The sequence below is a fragment of the Pocillopora damicornis genome, chromosome 1 (genome assembly GCF_964200805.1).
Source record: "Pocillopora damicornis chromosome 1, jaPocDami1.2, whole genome shotgun sequence".
In the NCBI taxonomy this organism is placed as follows: Eukaryota; Metazoa; Cnidaria; class Anthozoa; order Scleractinia; family Pocilloporidae; genus Pocillopora; species Pocillopora damicornis.
In genome coordinates, this window is record NC_142670.1 from 1103286 (window position 1) to 1121831 (window position 18546).

General features: G+C 37.7%; 3 protein-coding genes across 3 annotated transcripts; 2 read left to right on the top strand and 1 right to left on the bottom strand.

The window, feature by feature from the left end:
• Positions 1-999: 999 nt before the first annotated feature.
• LOC113669397 (uncharacterized) lies at positions 1000-6770 on the top strand. The gene is made up of 2 exons (XM_027185416.2): positions 1000-1872; positions 3857-6770. The coding sequence occupies exons 1-2, from the start codon at positions 1344-1346 to the stop codon at positions 4438-4440; spliced, it is 1113 nt and encodes a 370-aa protein (XP_027041217.2). The 5' UTR covers positions 1000-1343; the 3' UTR covers positions 4441-6770.
• LOC113669441 (zinc finger protein 474) lies at positions 6683-12153 on the top strand. Its single transcript, XM_027185471.2, has 3 exons — positions 6683-8793; positions 9341-9859; positions 10194-12153. Exons 1-3 carry the CDS (start codon positions 8022-8024, stop codon positions 10478-10480), a joined length of 1578 nt encoding a protein of 525 aa, XP_027041272.2. The 5' UTR covers positions 6683-8021; the 3' UTR covers positions 10481-12153.
• Positions 11997-18543, bottom strand: LOC113669401 (solute carrier family 22 member 18). The gene is made up of 7 exons (XM_089207297.1): positions 18263-18543; positions 17132-17375; positions 15664-15702; positions 15243-15446; positions 14723-14931; positions 14058-14159; positions 11997-12772 (listed from the first exon to the last, which is right to left on the bottom strand). Exons 1-7 carry the CDS (start codon positions 18407-18409, stop codon positions 12485-12487), a joined length of 1233 nt encoding a protein of 410 aa, XP_089063423.1. The 5' UTR covers positions 18410-18543; the 3' UTR covers positions 11997-12484.
• Positions 18544-18546: the final 3 nt, after the last annotated feature.

An 18546-nucleotide genomic window follows, 5' to 3' on the forward strand; every position in this document is an offset into this window, starting at 1 on the left:
GCTTTTTCTGACGTGTTTTGGCTGGTCAAACAAATGTATCATAATTACTTTCTGTAGATTCAAACTCCAAACTGGCTGCGTTAAGTAGAGCCTTCCATTCCTTGTTTGGACTAAAGGGATCACAGACAGAGCTTTTTCTGACTTGTTTTGGCTGGTCAAACAAATGTATCATAATTACTTTCTGTAGATTCAAACTCCAAACTGGCTGCGTTAAGTAGAGCCTTCCATTCCTTGTTTGGACTAAAGGGATCACAGCTCTGATGATTTGATCAGTCTTTTGAGCTGTTTACATCTAAAAGATTCATGCAATGTGGCTGTCTGAAGTTTCAGCTGCTTTCTTGTCTGTATCATCTAATAGAGAGTCATTGACCTGCTACTCAAGGGTTAAGATTGGAAAAGCCGATGCTTTAGACTAGTGTGTGGGTGTGTGATGATGGTGTATATTTTGATAAAAGTGAGTTTTGAAGAGTCGTTTGGTTTCTATAAGAATGGTTCTATGTCTTAGCTGTCAAATGACCAGCAGGGTGAATTCAAATGTTTTTAAACCTGCCCAAGGAAGGTGTGTTTCAGTTTGTTTTTTCAGGAATCTAATCAACAATGTAAATTATGCAGACTGTCTTGTACTCAAACAGCATGAAGTGGGGGTAGACATCCTATCCTCAGTTGTAGGGAATATGTTGAAAAGGGAGATGCCCATACCATGGTTGAGATAATTGTTAGCAAATAATTTTTTTCTGAATTTAGCTTTTGTTTATCATGGGGATCATTTTGACATGTCTTTTAACTCGCCATAATAAAGGTGGAAAATATGTCCGTCGAAGATATGATATGGGTTAATTGGCTTAACGGAAATTATCAACTATCAACTTCGTGCAAGAATGCGGGGGCTTAACGAATCGATACCGAGCATCATCCGATCACGACGTCATATGCCGATGGTAACGGTTGCGAGTCACGTGGCTTTCTACCCTTTTAAGGCTCTAAAACGGCCGTAAGAGCGAAACGGAAGTCGTCATCAGCGGGCCCGGCAGGAAGAGAACAAATGACTTTAGGCTAGCGCCGATCGCGTATTTGTCTGCAAACAAGTTTGTTGTTAAGAATTTTCTGGCGGTACGCAGTAAGGAGGCCAGACCTAATTCGAAGTACGTTTATCACGAGTCCAAGTGCCTTAAATGTCAAATGAAGAGGTGAAGGATTACGTGGGTAGCTCCGAGGGCGCGTAACAGCTGGTATGATATAGCAAGAGCAAAGCTGCTAAACACCTTCATTGCCAAGAATGGCTAGCATTCTTAGCGTTGTTTTGTCCGATTAGAGTTTGATAAATTGGTCGGCAAAACAGTATCATGGCAGAAAGGAATATGAAGATGAAGAAAAGAGTCATCAAAGAGGGGATCCTTCATAAAAAGACCAGCTTGCTGAAGCAATGGCGTCCTCGGTTTGTAGTTTTGAACCGACAGATGCTGTGCACTTTCAAGAAGGAAGACGACCAGAAAAGAGGACGAACTGCGGAAGCAAGGATCTTCCTGATGGACATTGAATCCATAGAGAAGTGCGAGAGTAAGAAGCGCAAACACTGTTTTAATTTGATCGTAGAGGGGAAGCCTTTCTTCAGCTTCAGTTGTAGTTCTGAGCTGGACAGAGAAATGTGGATGCGATCAGTACAGATAGCTAAAGAGAACGAGCTCAACGAAGAGGAAAACGATCCAATAAGAAGAAAAAGCACCAAACTAACTGGAGGACTCAAACGGATAACCATCCAGAGAGAGAAAGGACAGGGGCTCGGTTGTACAATTAAAAATGTCGGTGGAGTTATCCTTGTCAACAGAATTCTCGAGGATGGGCCTGTTTCGACTTCTGGCATCCTAAGGCCGGGTATGTAAAGCTTCTATGTCTTAATTAAAAGTTTGATCAGTGATGTTTACTAGTAACCTGAACTTTAGAACATAATCTTCTGCAGGAGGATGTAATGTCATGTTTCTTTTCATGCCGTCTACTGTTTATTCGGATAGCATCTGATCTCTTGAGAATTGGCGGCAGATAAACACCAAGAAAGCGCTAATTTTCTGTTGAATGTGGGGCCTAATTTCATAGATAAATTAATCCTAGCAACATAAATTGCCCTTGCGGTTAAAATTTACGAAGACATCCGTGTTAATATCCACAAATTTTGTGCGATGAACAAAACGTACAAAATTCATGAACAGAATTAAATTTATTCCATGTATTAGGACCACATCACTCTTAGGGAGTACAGGTGTTTTGTTTATTTGGAACAGAATTTTGTTAAATTGTTTAAATTTTTGTTCCGTGTCACCACAGTAAGTTTTCAAAGTGGCAACAATTTACCATCTAACGTGGTTTTCTGTCAGTTTTAGTTCACTACAGCCTGTATCTCACAAGAGTTAAGATTTAGACGAATTTTAGGTATTGTTCTTTTCGACTAATTAGTAAATCTTTTAATATCTTATTCAGAAGCGACATAAAGCGACTTTACATCTGTTCAAGACCTGCTAATTTCCGTATGCAAATTGACGTACTGCACGAAATTCACGCGAGCTGTTTGCATCATTTATCAATATCCATTGTTTTGTCGTCGAAGGAAAAAAAATTCGACCAAATCTTCAGCGGCTTTTGTGACTAGAAGATATTGATAACGGTTTAGTGTAGTAAAAAAAAGTGGAATTTTATTAAAAAAATCGCTGTTTTTTTAAGGGAAGTTCACCTTTTCCCATTTTTACTTTCTAAAGGGAAGAAATTGCATCGCCTTTATTACATTTTTTACGTCAGAACATCTGCATGAGTCCAATAACTTATTATGAACTAAAATTCGTTTTTCAAGATATGATATTACATTTATTTGTTCAACATGGCATAAATTCAAACTCCCTTACCTCCGCTGATACCGCAATTTTAATTGCTCTTTCGAGTTTCAGGTTAAATTTAAAAGATTTTCGACTCATTTTTAAACAATTAGAGAGGAAGTGAAATGCATGACTCAACAAGGAACAAAGGCGGTTTTTTTTTTTGTTAGAAGGAATCATCTGATAACAATTCTAGAACTTTCAGTTTCTCGAGATATAATTCATAATGGTGATGTTTGCTGTACTTCAAAATATTATTGTCAAATTGTGCTTGTTTTTTTAATTGGTTTCTGTCATATTAGGACATTTTGTTCCTAATAGTTTGGCATGTAGCAATTAAAAAACCATCAATTTGTTAGATATGAATACATAACAGGTTTTTATGCCTGTCAAATCTAGCAGATACTAAATTAATCTCTTGCTCTCCTGCTTCGTTTCCTGACAAATTTCTTAAATAACAATAAATTTAGATAATTTTTTTTTTGAAAGGGGAGGTCAAATAAATTTGGTAATTTTCCTTCATCAATTTTGGAGTATGGTGTTAATTTTAGAAACTCCATTTTGCAGAGAGAGTGTAGGAAGAAGGGCTCAAGAAATTAATGGGGGAGGGATGTTATCAAAAGTGGTAACCATCCCTACATTTCATATTTTAAAGGTTGACATCTCTGGTTATCATCTCAGGTTGTCATCTCGTGACAAATTAAATTAATTTTACCTATTTTCTCCCTTAAACTCCCAGAAGTGATTAAAATCTATTTTCTCCCTTTAATATTCATCCGTTTTCTCACAAACAGTCAATCAGAATACTCAAACTTATCAGGTAGAAGTTGTTATGTTGATCTAACACCAAATCCTTCAAATGAAATTACACAGAAATGTGTAGCACCTAGAGAAGAGACAGGTATCCCAACAAAAGTGTCTTAAAACGTAGCTCAAAATTTACCTTCTTTTTTATTCTGCTTGTATTTAACTTTATTTCATCTCCCTTAACACAGGAGACCAAATCCTTGATATCAATGGGATTGAAGTTGGCGGCCGCACTGTTTCGGAGATAAGTGAAATAATCAAGGGAAGCCCAGAGCTAGTTGTTTGCACAGTGAAACCATTCTCTGATTACCGTTACTGCGACACACACTCAACAGGTCACACAGAATACGCTGAAATAGACTTGGATTCTCTTAAAGCTAAGGGCAATGACGACAGCAGCAATTCTTCACAAGATGGTGGCTCTGATAGTCCACGGGAGTCCAATGATCAGAAAATACATAGGGATGAGGTAAAGAAAAGACACTCACTACCAACTGTCTTGCCAGACATTCATTCTGCTAAAGATTTTCATAAGGGAGACACTGTCAACTATCTTGAGCTAAACTTTCCCCAGAATGATCGCCCACGTGGCAGAAGCGATGCATCACGTTCCCCACAAGTGCCCCACAGAACTGGCAGAGAGCGCAACAAGCCAGCTGCTTACATAGAACTTGAGTTTAACAAGAAGGAAAATAAGTTTCAAGAAGTTGGCAAAGAAAGTTCTGATGCTAAAGCAGGAGACAGGAAAAGTTCTTCGCTACCAAGATCATAAGAAATCGGAGCTGTATGTAACTGTTTTTGTACAGGATTTAACCTACTCAATCACCACGAGTTAAAAGAGAAATTTTTAGCTAAAAATGTCACTACACTTTCGAGAAGAAAGGTGAAGCTAAGAGTGAAAATATCAAATAGGTAATATTGTTTGATGTAACAACCAAATTCGTAGAGCTAAAAATTATAAAACATACAGAGTTGTCATTAGAAAACAGTAGGCGGGGGAATGCTAGCTGTCAGTTGTGTCCCAGTATGGACATAATCATGTCCCATGTCTTGGGAGAGTTTGAAATTGCAATATTTTTCCAGGAAGAGGGTACAACCAGACCCCCCTAGAAGTAAGGGGGGGGTAAGTTTCTTAAGAAACGGTGTTGCTGCATCAGTGGGAGATTATAACAAGGTAATTTAGTCTTATCAACTGAGTTGATAACATAAATTGGCCACTATTGGCTCTGACAAAGCACTATTGCTTAAAATATCAGCTTTGAATCTCTTCACGGTGGCCAATTTACATTATCCACTCATTTGATAATACTAAATAACCCCCCCATCCTCCGCTTTGTGACATACCATGTTTGCTATGCAAGCATTGTTCAATTGAGCCTTTTAGTCAGTTCAGATTTTAAATCTATCCCATTTCCTAATGACAACCATGGAAATATAAAGGAAATATTTTGGACAATTCATATTTAAATCTTGACAGTGGAAGTGTGAAAATTACAGGTAGAGCACCAAATGTAATGGCCTAAAACAAATTGGCCTTAACCCTTTAAGTCCCACAAGTGACCAAGACAGAATTTCTCCTTACACTATAAGTACAATATCAAGCAGACAAGTGATGAGAATGAAGAAAAATATCAATTAGGGGCTTATTGGTTGATCTAATTCCAAATTCTCCAAACTAACATCAGGAGAATTGTATGGCAGACAGTAAGGAGAATTACTAATGAAATCTTGAGAGTTAAAGGGTTAAGGTGACTAAGAGAAAAAAAAAACGGCGAGCCAAAGAAGAGAATGGCTCACTTGGTTGTGTCAATATGTGCCCAATGCAAGTTATGATAATCTTTGTTAATTTTTTTTTTCTTTTTCCTATCCAACTTTTCTGTTAATCAAAACTACAACAAAATTCTCAAACACGATTGGTTATCACTTGCCCAATTTGAGCACTAATGGAATGCATCATGCTTTTAGTGGGACAGTGTAGGTGGACAGAGTACATGTCATGTCTGCATAATTGGACAGTAGGTGTCTAACAGTGCATGCTGTTGTGGCAAATTGTTGTGCTGTAGTTCTTCTTGTTCAAATCATGGATTCTTTATTAGAACTTTTCTTAATTTACTTCCTGGTGATAATTGTAAAAAATATGCCGAACATCAAGTATAAATTCCTTTTTTTAATATTAATTTGTGTTAACTCTGAACTCTTTTGAAGGGAGATCAAGTGAAAAGCATTGTGGCATGTTTACAATTTTATTGTAATTCTATTTTATCCTATTTATTGACAAACCTACAACTAGATCATTATACATTAGGGAAAGACCGTTTATTAGACAGAGGAGAATAACTTTAGCTCATTCATGGTGTTAAATGTTCCCACGAGCTTAAGCATTGAGCCATGATTATGAGTAGTCGAAAAAAGTGAACTCTTCATTTATTAGACAGAAGAGAATAACTTTAGCTCATTCATGGTGTTAAATGTTCCAATCAGCTTAAGCATTGAGCCATGATTATGAGTAGTCGAAAAAAGTGAACTCTTCATTTATTAGACAGAAGAGAATAACTTTAGCTCATTCATGGTGTTAAATGTTCCAATCAGCTTAAGCATTGAGCCATGATTATGAGTAGTCATAAAAAGTGAACTCTTCATTTATTAGACAGAGGAGAATAACTTAAGCTCATTCATGGTGTTAAATGTTCCAATCAGCTTAAGCATTGAGCCATGATTATGAGTAGTCAAAAAAAGTGAACTCTACAATTATTAGACAGAGGAGAATAACTTTAGCTCATTCATGGTGTTAAATGTTCCAATCAGCTTAAGCATTGAGCCATGATTATGAGTAGTCAAAAAAAGTTAACTCTTCTGATAGATGCTAGAAATCACTGATAAATATAATTTATTTGAAAGCCTACAGCACAGAGTAAGTGTATATACTAAATACTTGTTGTGTGCATTGTATTGGTAAAAAAAAATGAGCAAGGTGAATTGTTTTGTAGTATAAAGCACAAATTTGGGAATTTTTTTTTTTGGTGTGAATTTTATTCAGTGACTGCGATAAACAAGAACATACTAGTAATAGTTGGTCAAATAAATTTAAATGGTCAGTTTGAATTGTGTTAATTCATGAGTGACAATTATTTGTGTTACTTTTAATCCTTTCCATGCATATTCTCCATACTGTTCTTTATACCTTTCCTAAGGTGCTGATAAGGAGAATTTGTTTAACAATCAAGTTGGGGATCTTTTTCTTTATTCTCATGACCTGAATGTGTGATTCTGGGGTAATATTGTAAGGGGAAATAAGATGGTAGCCACTCTTTGGAGTCAAAGGGTGAAGACTGTCTTAAGGTAAGAGCAATTTTGAGCACTTGTCTCACTGTTTAAAATGCAGCGCAATGGATCCATTACATTACTTTAATTTGTGCACCAAATTCGATAACCTTATCTGTAGGGAAGTTTATAATAGCACCTGGAGGTGGAAGACTTAGTAGAACTGGCAATGAGAAAACACAGCTACCTAAAATTCATTTTCAGGTTTTGGTTCTGCTGTTTTTAATACAAAGCTCAGTTGGTGGTGCTCATCAAGTATTTGTATTTTGTACCAAAATATTCTCAAAGCTCAAATCATGTGAAATAAATGACAACCAAAGGAGACGCTTAATATTCAGACCCTGGGCCATAAAAGGTCAAAAGATTGTTTGTCTGTTTAATTGCAGACCTACTTTTTCCGAGTCGGTGAAGCACAAAGAGGATGATCGTGGACTGGAACGAATGGCCTCTCGACGTAGTTTACCTTGAACACATTTAAGAAAAAAAACAGCTCCAAAAATATTATTGCACGTCAGGAGACTCTTTTTTTTTATGAAGTTTTTCAGACAGTGGGCAGCTTGTCTGCTAGAGCCCTTCTAGAAAATTCTGAAAACAAAGCATGAATTCGTTGCCTTGGAAATTAGCAAGCTACTTTGCACATCAATAGTCTTAGACCAGTGAATATTGCATGTACCATTGCGGATTTTTGATGCTCCTTTCATGAGAAATGGCCGAACGAACCTTTGCTATTCCATGTGAAATATGCGCACAAGGATTAGCCGATGTGAGAGGAAAACTAAAAGGAGAATTCTGGAGTCAGACGAACTGGTTATTCCAGTGACACCTTCATAAGATCGCTGAAAAATTTTCGTATCTTCTCTATATAGTTACTGGCAACGTAAACTTATTGATTTATTACCGCCGATCGTGACAGTGATTTGATTGCAGTTTCTTTCTTAGCTCGCTCACCGTTTTAAACAGTGGCAGAGTTCTTGTTAGGGGAACTCTGACGGCGTTGAAATCTTAATCGGGAGACACGCTCCCAAACCCAGTATGCCGCCTAGAAAACCTCCTCATGTCGTTTGCTACATATGTGGTCGTTTGTATGGAACGACGTCAATCTCGCTTCACATTCCAAAATGTCTGGAAAAATGGCAGATCGAGAACAGTCAGCTACCGAGACATTTACGACGAAAGCCGCCTCAGAAACCAGCAGGATGGGGTAACACTGCTTTGTCAAATGACCCGAGGGAAAGAGAATCGCAACTAGATGCCATGAACGACATGGCTTTCCAAGCTTCGCAGATGCAGCTTGTTCCGTGCGAGAATTGTGGACGGACGTTCAACCCAGATCGCTTACCAGTGCACCAGAGAAGCTGTCGGCCTAATAATCCCCTCAAGATGTCCAAAAACTTTGATCCTTCGAGGGTTGGGTCTGGAAGGCAGAGCACGCCGGGAGGGGGTGATTATGGCAGGAGCCCGCCACCCCCCAGAAAGCCAAAAACTGTTGTGTGTTTCATATGTGGCCGAGAATTTGGTAGTAAATCTATCAGTATTCATGAACCCCAATGCCTGAAAAAGTGGGAGCTTGAAAATAGCCGATTACCAAAGCATATGCGAAGACCACCTCCTGTTAAACCAAGCATACTTCCCAGTTTGTCTGGGGGGGAAGACCTCGAACGCAGGAACCAGATGGCATATGAAGCAGCTCAGAAACAGCTGATTCCCTGCAGAAACTGTGGCAGGACATTTCTACCAGAAAGGCTAGAAATTCATCTGAGATCATGCAAACCCGGGAGCAAGACAGTGCCAATAAGACAGTCAGGTAGGTGTGCTAAAATTAGTCTTACCAGGGTTTCATTTAAAACTGGTTACCAGTGCTCTTCTACTGCCTATAGGACCTCTCAATACTGTCTGTTTAGGCTGCAAGCAGTCTCTCATGTTTTGGATTTTGACTCCCATGGGTGACCAAGACAGAATTTCTCCTTACATTCTCAATACAATGTGAACCAGATAAGTGATGAGAATAAAGAAAAATATCAGTTTGGGGATAATAAGTTGATCCAATACTAAATTCTCTGAACTAACATTATAAGAATTGTATGGTTGACAGTAAGGAGAATTGATCTGGTAGTTAAAGGGGTAATTACAGCCCCCTTTTGGGGCACAGCTGCCTATTACACTATTAGTACCACTTGTGGAAAAAGTTATTATTACCTCTGATTTCACACCAAGCCTTTTGAGTTTGTGGTTTAGGAGACACTGAAACCTCCTGATAAAAGCGTTCGTGTCATTTGATGTAGTTTTCTAGAGAATGAAAAAAAAAAAGATGATTGCAAGCTTATAGAAAATTCTCATGTGTCTCTTCACAGGTTCAGCTCGCCGACTGTCCCCTCTTACCAACCCAGGGGAGATGAATGCTACCCACACTGGTCAGTATGGCAGACAGAGCCCCCTTACCAGGTACAGGGATCAAAACAACAACATCAGTCCATTGGCTAAGGACAAGACTTTCATCAAAGGAAAGTCTACAAAATCCACTCCTCCAGCTTCTTCTCAACGTCCTGCAAGGTTAAAGCCAATGTCCAATACTCGCTCACCATCTCCATCGTACAACCTTACTGGGAATTCTCCTGTGATAGGGAGTCAACCAACAGAGCAGGCATCTGAACCAGCCAACCTGGCTCAGTGTTATAACTGCGGCCGCTCATTTGCTGCAGATCGCTTAGCAAAACATGAAAATATATGCCGCAAAGCTGGTAAACAAAGAAAGGTTTTTGATGCTACAAAAATGAGAACACAAGGTACAGAGGCAGCTCAGTTTAACAGACCTGGAGCTAGGAAGGCACCTGATCCACCCAAACCTAAATCAAACTGGAGAAAGAAACATGGTAAGGAATTTGGTGATCAAGCATTAATTTCTTCTAACTTCAATACATTGTAATGCAGAATGGTGATGAGAACTGAGAAAAGTCATCAGCAAAGGGAGTATTGTTTGATCAAGCAGCAAATTCCCAGTTATAAAATCATAAGTAATACATGACAAACAGTGTGGGGAGCCTATATGGAGATTTTAGGTGTGAAAGAGTTTAAGCAGCTGAATAATAATTAGATCTGTGATGCCTCATTAATGCTCCGTACCATAGATTTACTAAGTGTGCGTCATTTCATTTTCCAGCAATGATTTCTTATTGTTTAATATATAATTTATCTCTCTCTTGGCAGAGGAATTCATTAATGCCATAAGAGATGCCAAAAAGGTACAAGAACACATCAAACGTGGTGGCAAGGCATCAGATCTTCCCCCTCCACCCCCTAGTGAGAACCCAGACTATGTGTTCTGCAGGTTCTGCCAGCGACGCTTTGCACCAACAGTGGCTGAGAGGCACATTCCTAAATGCCAGAACACAGCAAACAGGCCTTCACCTCCCAAGGCAAGGGCCTTGCAGGCAAGTGGAGGTCGTTATAACTCCAGGAATCCTACTTCCTTAACCAGGAGAGTTTATCGGTAGAATGTATAGTTACCTTAATACTAATATAGCCTTTGACATTTATAGTGGAACTCTGATGGTTGGGGTGGGGGGGGGGGGGGTGGGGGTTTGACATCAAACCACAGTGAGGTAACAAGGAACCTGGCTGTAGCGACAGATCACTTCATGTGGTGTTCCTTTTATTATTGTTGAAATTTCTGTCTTCTTTCTCCCCAAATTATGTGGCACAAGCAGGTTTAAGTTGGTGTGTATGATCACAACAGGGAATTAATCATGACATAATGTTACAGCAACTTGTGACCTTGTTGCTGTCTTGACCCTAAACTTTTGCTGAACATGCCCAGTTTAGATGAGACAGGGATTAAAATGGCTGATTACATGGGCCAGAATGCCCAGGTTGTCAAAACAATATTTACCTTCTCTTTGTGACATGTGTATCGATGAGCAAGGCAAGACTTTCAAACCTGTTTGGGATAAGGGCCCTGTTCCTTTCCCTCTTCCCCCCAGAAAAAAAGAAAAAAAAAGATCAGACTTTATGGAAATTGGAGGAAATGAAGCCTTTACATGAGCTTAGCCAGACAAGGATGAGCTGACCCAGGTCTTAAATAGAATGCAGTGCAGTATGTTTTACAAGCAAACACTCAGTATTTCTTCACAAAGGGTTTTGTGGCCATGTTGAATTTTTAATGCAGAAGAAGGTTAGAGAGACAGAGACACTTTTCCTAACAGAGTGGGTGATAGGCAAAAAAAAAAGAGTGGGAGGGAAGGAGAAAAAGAAAATGCTTCTTGCATGTCCCCTCTCCTCACCCCAACCTCTCAAACCCAAAATCAAACATGGTGGCTCAGTGAATGATCTTGGGCTCCCTAGTAAGATGCCTGTGCTGAAAGAAAGTTTTTGGTGTGTTTGTCAAATGCCCTTCCCTCCACTAAAAAGGACAACTGTTACAAAGTTAGCTGAATATTTTTGTCTGAGTCAGACTGTAGTGCCAATGCTCTTCATTATTTTTTAACCCATTCAGCTCCTGTTATAAGCTCATCATGAAAATTATTTGTGAAATAGTGCATACTTTTACAAACAGGGTGTGACTATTTTTTACTGTTATAGTTATGTTGTCATATTTATGTGTTTGTTGGACACGCATGTAACATAGCTTCTCAAGCAAAAATAAATTAATATAAGTTTTACGAGGAATACTTTATGATTACCATAGTGATGAAATTAATATTTATCTGCTTGACCCTAACAGCAGGTATCATACACAAACTCCATAAATCAACCAAAAGAATTCAAGTTTATGATATCAAATGATAAAAGGTGTTCTGAACAGTGATACTTGATTTATGCATAGCATCAGATTAAAAGTACTGTTAGTTATCACCTTTGATGTTTAGTTTAAATATTTAATATATTTTGTCAATTCCTTTATTTATAACTTGGGAGAATAAATTCCAACCTGCTATTAAAATATGTCTTGTATGATTTTCAAGTTTATTGTTAAATTTTTCTGCCCTTGAAAATTTAAAAGAATCACTCTGGTTGGATCTGTAACATATCTTTAATTTATTGCCTTCTCACAAACATTGTTATATAATATCAAACAACATCTGTAAAATCAGTCTTTTTTTTTTTTTGTAAAATATACTGGTAAGTTATGTCACTTGATGTAAATTAATAAAATGATACTTTCCTCCAATATGTTTGTACCTTTAATTTGCCTAGTACTACATTTTACTTTTGAAATCCTTTTTGTTGTAATAAAGAGGTCCACTATTTCATTGCACTTTAAAGGGTTGTTCCCTTGGGTATCTCCTCTTCCCCTCCCTAGGAAGAGAGACCTTTGGAACAAAGTTGACCCTCTATATAATTCTCATCACTTGTCTACTTGACATGATATTGGTATTGTAAGGAGAAATTCTGTCTTGGTTGCACATAGGAGTTTAAGGGTTAATAATCAAAATTATCCTTTAGGGAGGATGGTTTTGTTTAAAAGAAGCTTGTCTTTTCATGTTTACTTGATTCAGGCCTTAAATTTGTTTCTTGGCCAGTAGTATAATAGCCATGCCAAACTCAATAGCACTTCCCAGTGCACCAAGTGATGCCCAGCCATAATGTAACAACATAAAAGTTCCAATTCCAGGGGCTAATGTTCTCATGAGTGCTTCAGATGTTGCACAAAGTCCTAAGAGTAGCCCAGTGTCATGTCTGCTGACAGCTTTGGTTGCCATGGAAGTTGTCATTGTTCGTGCTATGGAGAATCCTATTACCAAGATCACTTGTGAAACAATGTACGAAAATGTATGTGTGGCAAAATACTGCAATAAAAAGAGAGAAAATATTGGTTTTTATTAGTTAACTGCACTTAGTAGAGTACAAATAAACAGAGGATTAAGTAAAAACATCATGCAGTATTGTATGGTTATCTGTACAGTTGGTTATTTTGTACTGTAAAAAAAACCTGTTAACCCTTTAACTCCCATGGGTGACCAAATCAGAATTTCTCCTTACAATATCAATACCATGTCAACCAGTTAAGTGGTGAGAATAAGAAAAACTGTCAATTTGGGGATAATTAGTTGATTCAATACTAAATTCTCTGAGCTAACATCATAAGAATTGTATGGTTGACAGTAAGGAGAATTACAAATTTGATCTAGGAGTTAGAGGGTTAAACCAGTCAGCTGTGTGTGCTACGCTTTTATATCTGCTTTGCTTCTCCCACCTTATGAGAAATGAACAGAAAAACTTGGCAAAAAAAAAAACAGTTGGATAATAAATAACTTGTTATACGTTTTGGTGTGCAGTATCACTGAGTATTTCTACACGTTGTTTGTATTTTGACTCACCCTATGGGCTCATCAAAAAAAGGCACAATTTGTAAAAATACTCAGCAATACTTAACCCATCAAAAAAAGTTGTCTCATAAGATTTATGTATTATTTGGCAAGATAGTATCAAGGTGAATCCAAGCATTTTGATTGGATCCTACTCAATCAGAATTTTGCAATACAAACCGTTTCTATGGAAATGGTCATACATTGTGTATTTTTGGTCACAAAAGTTGGCAAATTCAAAATAAACAAGTTCGGTCTGAGTGCCACATAATTAACTTTTTACTAACCTTGCTTGCCCAAGGTACACTTAGGAATATTGGCCCTGTGTTTTTAGTGTTATAGTACAGTCACTACCTCAGGCCAATATTCCCTAGTGTGGCCCTCAAACTCTGTTAACAAAAAGTTAGTATTTTTACTAATTTGTATTTTACTTGTCTGTATTTTGACAGCTTTTATAGGCACAACTTAGTGATATGTTTTACCAGGTACTATCAAAATTCTCTGGAGTAACATATACTTGTCTAAACATTTATGTCATGGTAAAAAAAAACAATGATTAAAATAAAGGAACGTATATCTAAAGGCCTATTTACACGGCACGACTTTGTCGCATGCGACAAGCTTATGACAGGCCTACGACATGACTTAAGATTCGTAAGCGAGTTGTAGGTTTGATTTACACGAAACAATTCGTGTCGTAAGCCTGTCGTAAGCTTGTCGCATGCGACAAAGTTGTACCGTGTAAATAGGCCCTAAGGGAACCTACCATCAAAACAAAGGCACACCCAGAAATAAGAACAGCCAGAATTTGAAGGGAAAATTCACTAAACCTTTTTAAGAGCATACCAATTCCAAAACCTTGAACCATCTAAACCCAAATGAAAAAAAAAAAAATTATAAACAATACATACAATTTTACAATGACTGAGATAATTAGCATCTATCTATGGTGGAGGGTTGGAAGAATCCCAATTTACAATCAGTTAAATAAGATTCAACTTGGATAATGGGAGTATATCCTCACAGGTGATCTACAGTGTTGGAAAATGCAGAAAAAGAGCCTGAAAAAAAAATCAAGCTTTGACAGGATTCAAACCAATGCCTTCTAGATACTATTTGGATGCCTCTGCCGAATAACCTCTGAAGCCACACTTTGGCAACAAGACACATTTTAGAGAGTTTTTCTTTCCTGTGGGGGAATCTGATCTCAATCTGAGTATCACTGAAAATTCAGGATAATGGCAGAAAATTTAACAAAATAAGAATCACACTTGATGATGATGATGATGATGATTACAATAGTAATAATGATGATGACAAGGATGATTTTGAGTTATTGGTAATACAATACATTATTATTATTACAAAATAATAATAATTACAATATTACATTAATTATTATTACGTAATTATTAGTAATACAATACATACAGCAGAGGCTGCACCAATCCCAGCAAGAAACAGACCATTTTCCTTTGGTCCAATTTTGAAGTACTCCATGTTTATAACTGGACCTAAGGCCTGGATCAATATTGCTGGCGCTAAAGAAGCTGCTTGTGCCACCAACATGTACAACACTTGTGGTATACTTAACAAGTCATAAGTTTTTGTTAGAATAGATTTGTCTTGGCTTTTGGAATCTATGGAGGGGAATAAAAGGTTAAACATTGGACATGCATTGAATAAGTTTTCAGACAGTTAATAATGGTTCCATGAAGGCCTAGTAAGTATAATTAAATAATCCCTGTGACAAATCAAGGAGATTTTTCAACAATATTCACTGAGTATGAGGTGCGAAACAAGGCAGCTGTTTTGAAGTCGAGTATCCTTGCTATAATCACCTCACGCAAGGCAATTATGGTGAGATATTATGCCATCCTTGACCAATCAGAGTGCATGCATCCCTAAAATAACTGCACCAATTATACTGAAACTTTGAAATCTCACTCACCTGCAGCATCTAGCTTGTTCAGTGACTTTGTGTGTCTGGGTAAAAACATCTGTATTGTTAAAACAGATACCAGTGATAATATTGAAGCTAAAAAAGCAGTTGTATTGTCACCAAACTTCTCCGTTACAAAGCCACCAATGAGTGGACCAGCCATGATTCCAAGAGAGAAAGCCAGACCAAGTTTACCCAAAGCAGCAGCTCTACCTGCAAAATCCAAATTTTCAGTTAATTTTTAGCACACATTGCAGACCTATTTTTGAATTATTGAAAAGGAAAGTTAAACTGATTTAGGAATTATCTACTTAGAGGTAACTAAGGATTAAACGAAAAAAATTTGAGTCAGAATATTCTCCAGTCAGTACTTCACAGTTAAGTTTTTTGAGGCTAGAGTCAAGAAAAATTATTGCAAAATTTTTTTTACCTGCTTTATCTGATGTGTCAGTCATCACCATCTGTAGACCTGAAAGGTAGAGTTAGTATTGACTGAGGGATCAGTGAAGTAATTCCAGAGAGCAAAGAATAAAAAACGTCATCCCCACATGCTCTACTACAAAGATAAAATGTTACAATCAGTGACAAACCTACCAGTAGATAGGAAGGATCATGAGGGGAGGTGTAAAGGTAGTATCCTTGTATAGAGTTGATTAGAGGTGAGTTGAAAAATGTTTAGAACAACCATGAGAGTCACCAGAATCTGTCTTTTTTTGGGGTGTTAACAACTGAGTTGAAAACATAAATTGGCCACCATAAAGGGTAAAAAAACTGATGAAGGGCTCACACTTGAAACGTCAGCTTTTTTACCCTTTATGGAGGCCAATTTATGTTTTCAACTCAGTTGTTAGCATTAAATTACCTGCTATACTCTCACCCACCGACGCAGCACCGCAGTTTCTTTAGAAACTTACCCCTTTATTTTTTTGGGGTGGTCTAGGCACATATTTTTTCTCCTTAGATGTACAATTCTTAACACTCATTTTAAACATAAGTAATTCCGAAAGTGAAGTTCCCTCCACAGCATAATAACACTTAGTAATACATAATTTAACTACAATTTAAGCTTTGAACAACCATAACTAGCATGGACCTACAGTTGGGCTAAGCTAATATAGGCAGGCTATGGATATGATTCTTGTCATTTTTTGCAGAAATTTTCCAAGTATAGTGGAAGGTCCCTAGTGGTTACTATGACAACTTTGACAGCATTCATTTTTAATAATCAGCTCCCGAAGGAACAGTTCTTTTTTGGTGTTCAATCAAGATAATATCTTGTGTAGGCGCAAAAATTTGTGTTATTATTTTGTTGTTGTTGTTGTTGTTGTTGTTGTTTCATAGTTTTGTGTTAGGTGTTTAGTTTCTTGTCTTCATTAGCGTCCTTTGTCAGTTATCAGTTTTATACTTGTTATATTTATTTGGATATCGTATATATTCTGTTTGTGCATAATTTATTTGGTCAGTTATCTAGTTTGCGGAACACATCGGAACATATCATGCTTTGGGTTTCATTTTTTTGTCTTTTGGTTTGGTCCCATTCATCTTATAAGTGTCCTTATTCATTTTGCTTTGTCGTTTTCCAGTACTTTCACTCATACATTGTAAGTTATTTTATGCTATTTTGTGCATTCAACAATGTGTCATGTCAAGTTTGTTAAATTTTCAATGAACAGAAGTTTGTTCTAGAAAAGTTTGAATACGAGTGATTAGTGTTTGCAGCTGTATCTCGTACCTGATAAATTTGAGTATATTCTCTTTACCTTTTTGTCAGATAATGTGCAGATACTTTAGGGAGAAGTTACATGTTAATCATTTTTGGGAGTTAAAGGGTTAAGCCCATCTGAGCTGCTCTCTAAAGATATATGAAAGTAAAAATTAAGGAAAGAAAACTTCCTAACCCTGAAATGTGTGCATGAAACCCAATGGAATTTGGGACAAAAATAACATTGGTACTGAATTTGCCAGGCTTTGAATACCAAAGCCAATAACAGCTGCAGAAAAAGAGAGCATCAGTGCAGCGCGGGAGCCAAACACATCACCAAACCTCCCATAAAGAGGTCCACCACACAGAAGGACAAAGGAGAACAGTGTGTTCAGGTAACCCAGGGTAACTACATCTGCTCCAAGCTGTCTAGCCATATACTAAAAAAATGAAAATGTTATTTGATAAGCACTGAAGGGATGTAGCTACAGCCTGGAAATATTAATTAACCTGAAAAATCTGGCTTTCACAGATGGTTGATTGTGTGCGGTAAAATGTAAAATGAAAGGGTTTATTATGCTGCCTAAAAGCCAAGTGCCTCAGAACAGCCACAACAAGAGTCTGATAAATTATTCTCAAAAATTTGAGCATTATGCTTCTGAATGTCACCCCTGAATACATTTGCTCCCAATGACTCTCAGAGGCCCTGCATCCTCCCCCTCGTAAAATGTAAAATGAAAGGGTTTATTATGCTGCCTAAAAGCCAAGTGCCTCAGAACAGCCACAACAAGAGTCTGATAAATTATGCTCAAAAATTTGAGCACTATGCTTCTGAATGTCACCCCTGAATACATTTGCTCCCAATGACTCTCAGAGGCCCTGCATCCTCCCCCTCATACCCTCCCCCCTTCATCACACCCCCCCTCCCTCATACCTACAACTGCTAAGAGAAAAGGCTTTAGGACACAGCATTTACTGGATCAAATTCCTAAAGTGCCAGCATGAAAAGCTGGCTAACTGTTGACAGTACTTTGGCTTCAGAATTTATCTCTTGTTGAACTGTAACATAGAGGGAATTTTTAAAGAAGTTTCGTCATAAAGCCGGCATTATTTTCGATGCTTCAACTATGTCATTATGCCCAAAATTATGCCGGCGCAAGTTAACTAACCACAACCAATGAAGCGCGCGCGGTCGTTCTCCGGTTTTTGTAACACGAAGCATTTCTCTTCGCTTGATTGGGAAGAGGTGTAAAAGAGAATCGGCTTTCTCAGATGATCAAAGGTCCTAGCTAAAGTAACATTTGCAAACGTTCACACAGATACTTACCGGGAAAACAGATTTACCCATGAAAAAACATGACGAGAACAAGAACGAATTTACAAGTACGACTATCCTTACTAAACTGTTCTTCTCTAACGTGTCTTCTTTATCTACAGTTGCAGCCGAATCATTGTCGCTCTCTTTGTGACCCATGGTGGTCGCAAAAAGTAAGTGAGAACCGCCTAGACCCCTCAGCTACGCAAAGCATTAATTACGTAAGCTCCGTGACACGAATAAGGGTCACGCAATGCCCTATAATACTAAAATCTGGAGGAAATTGCGGGTAGAAA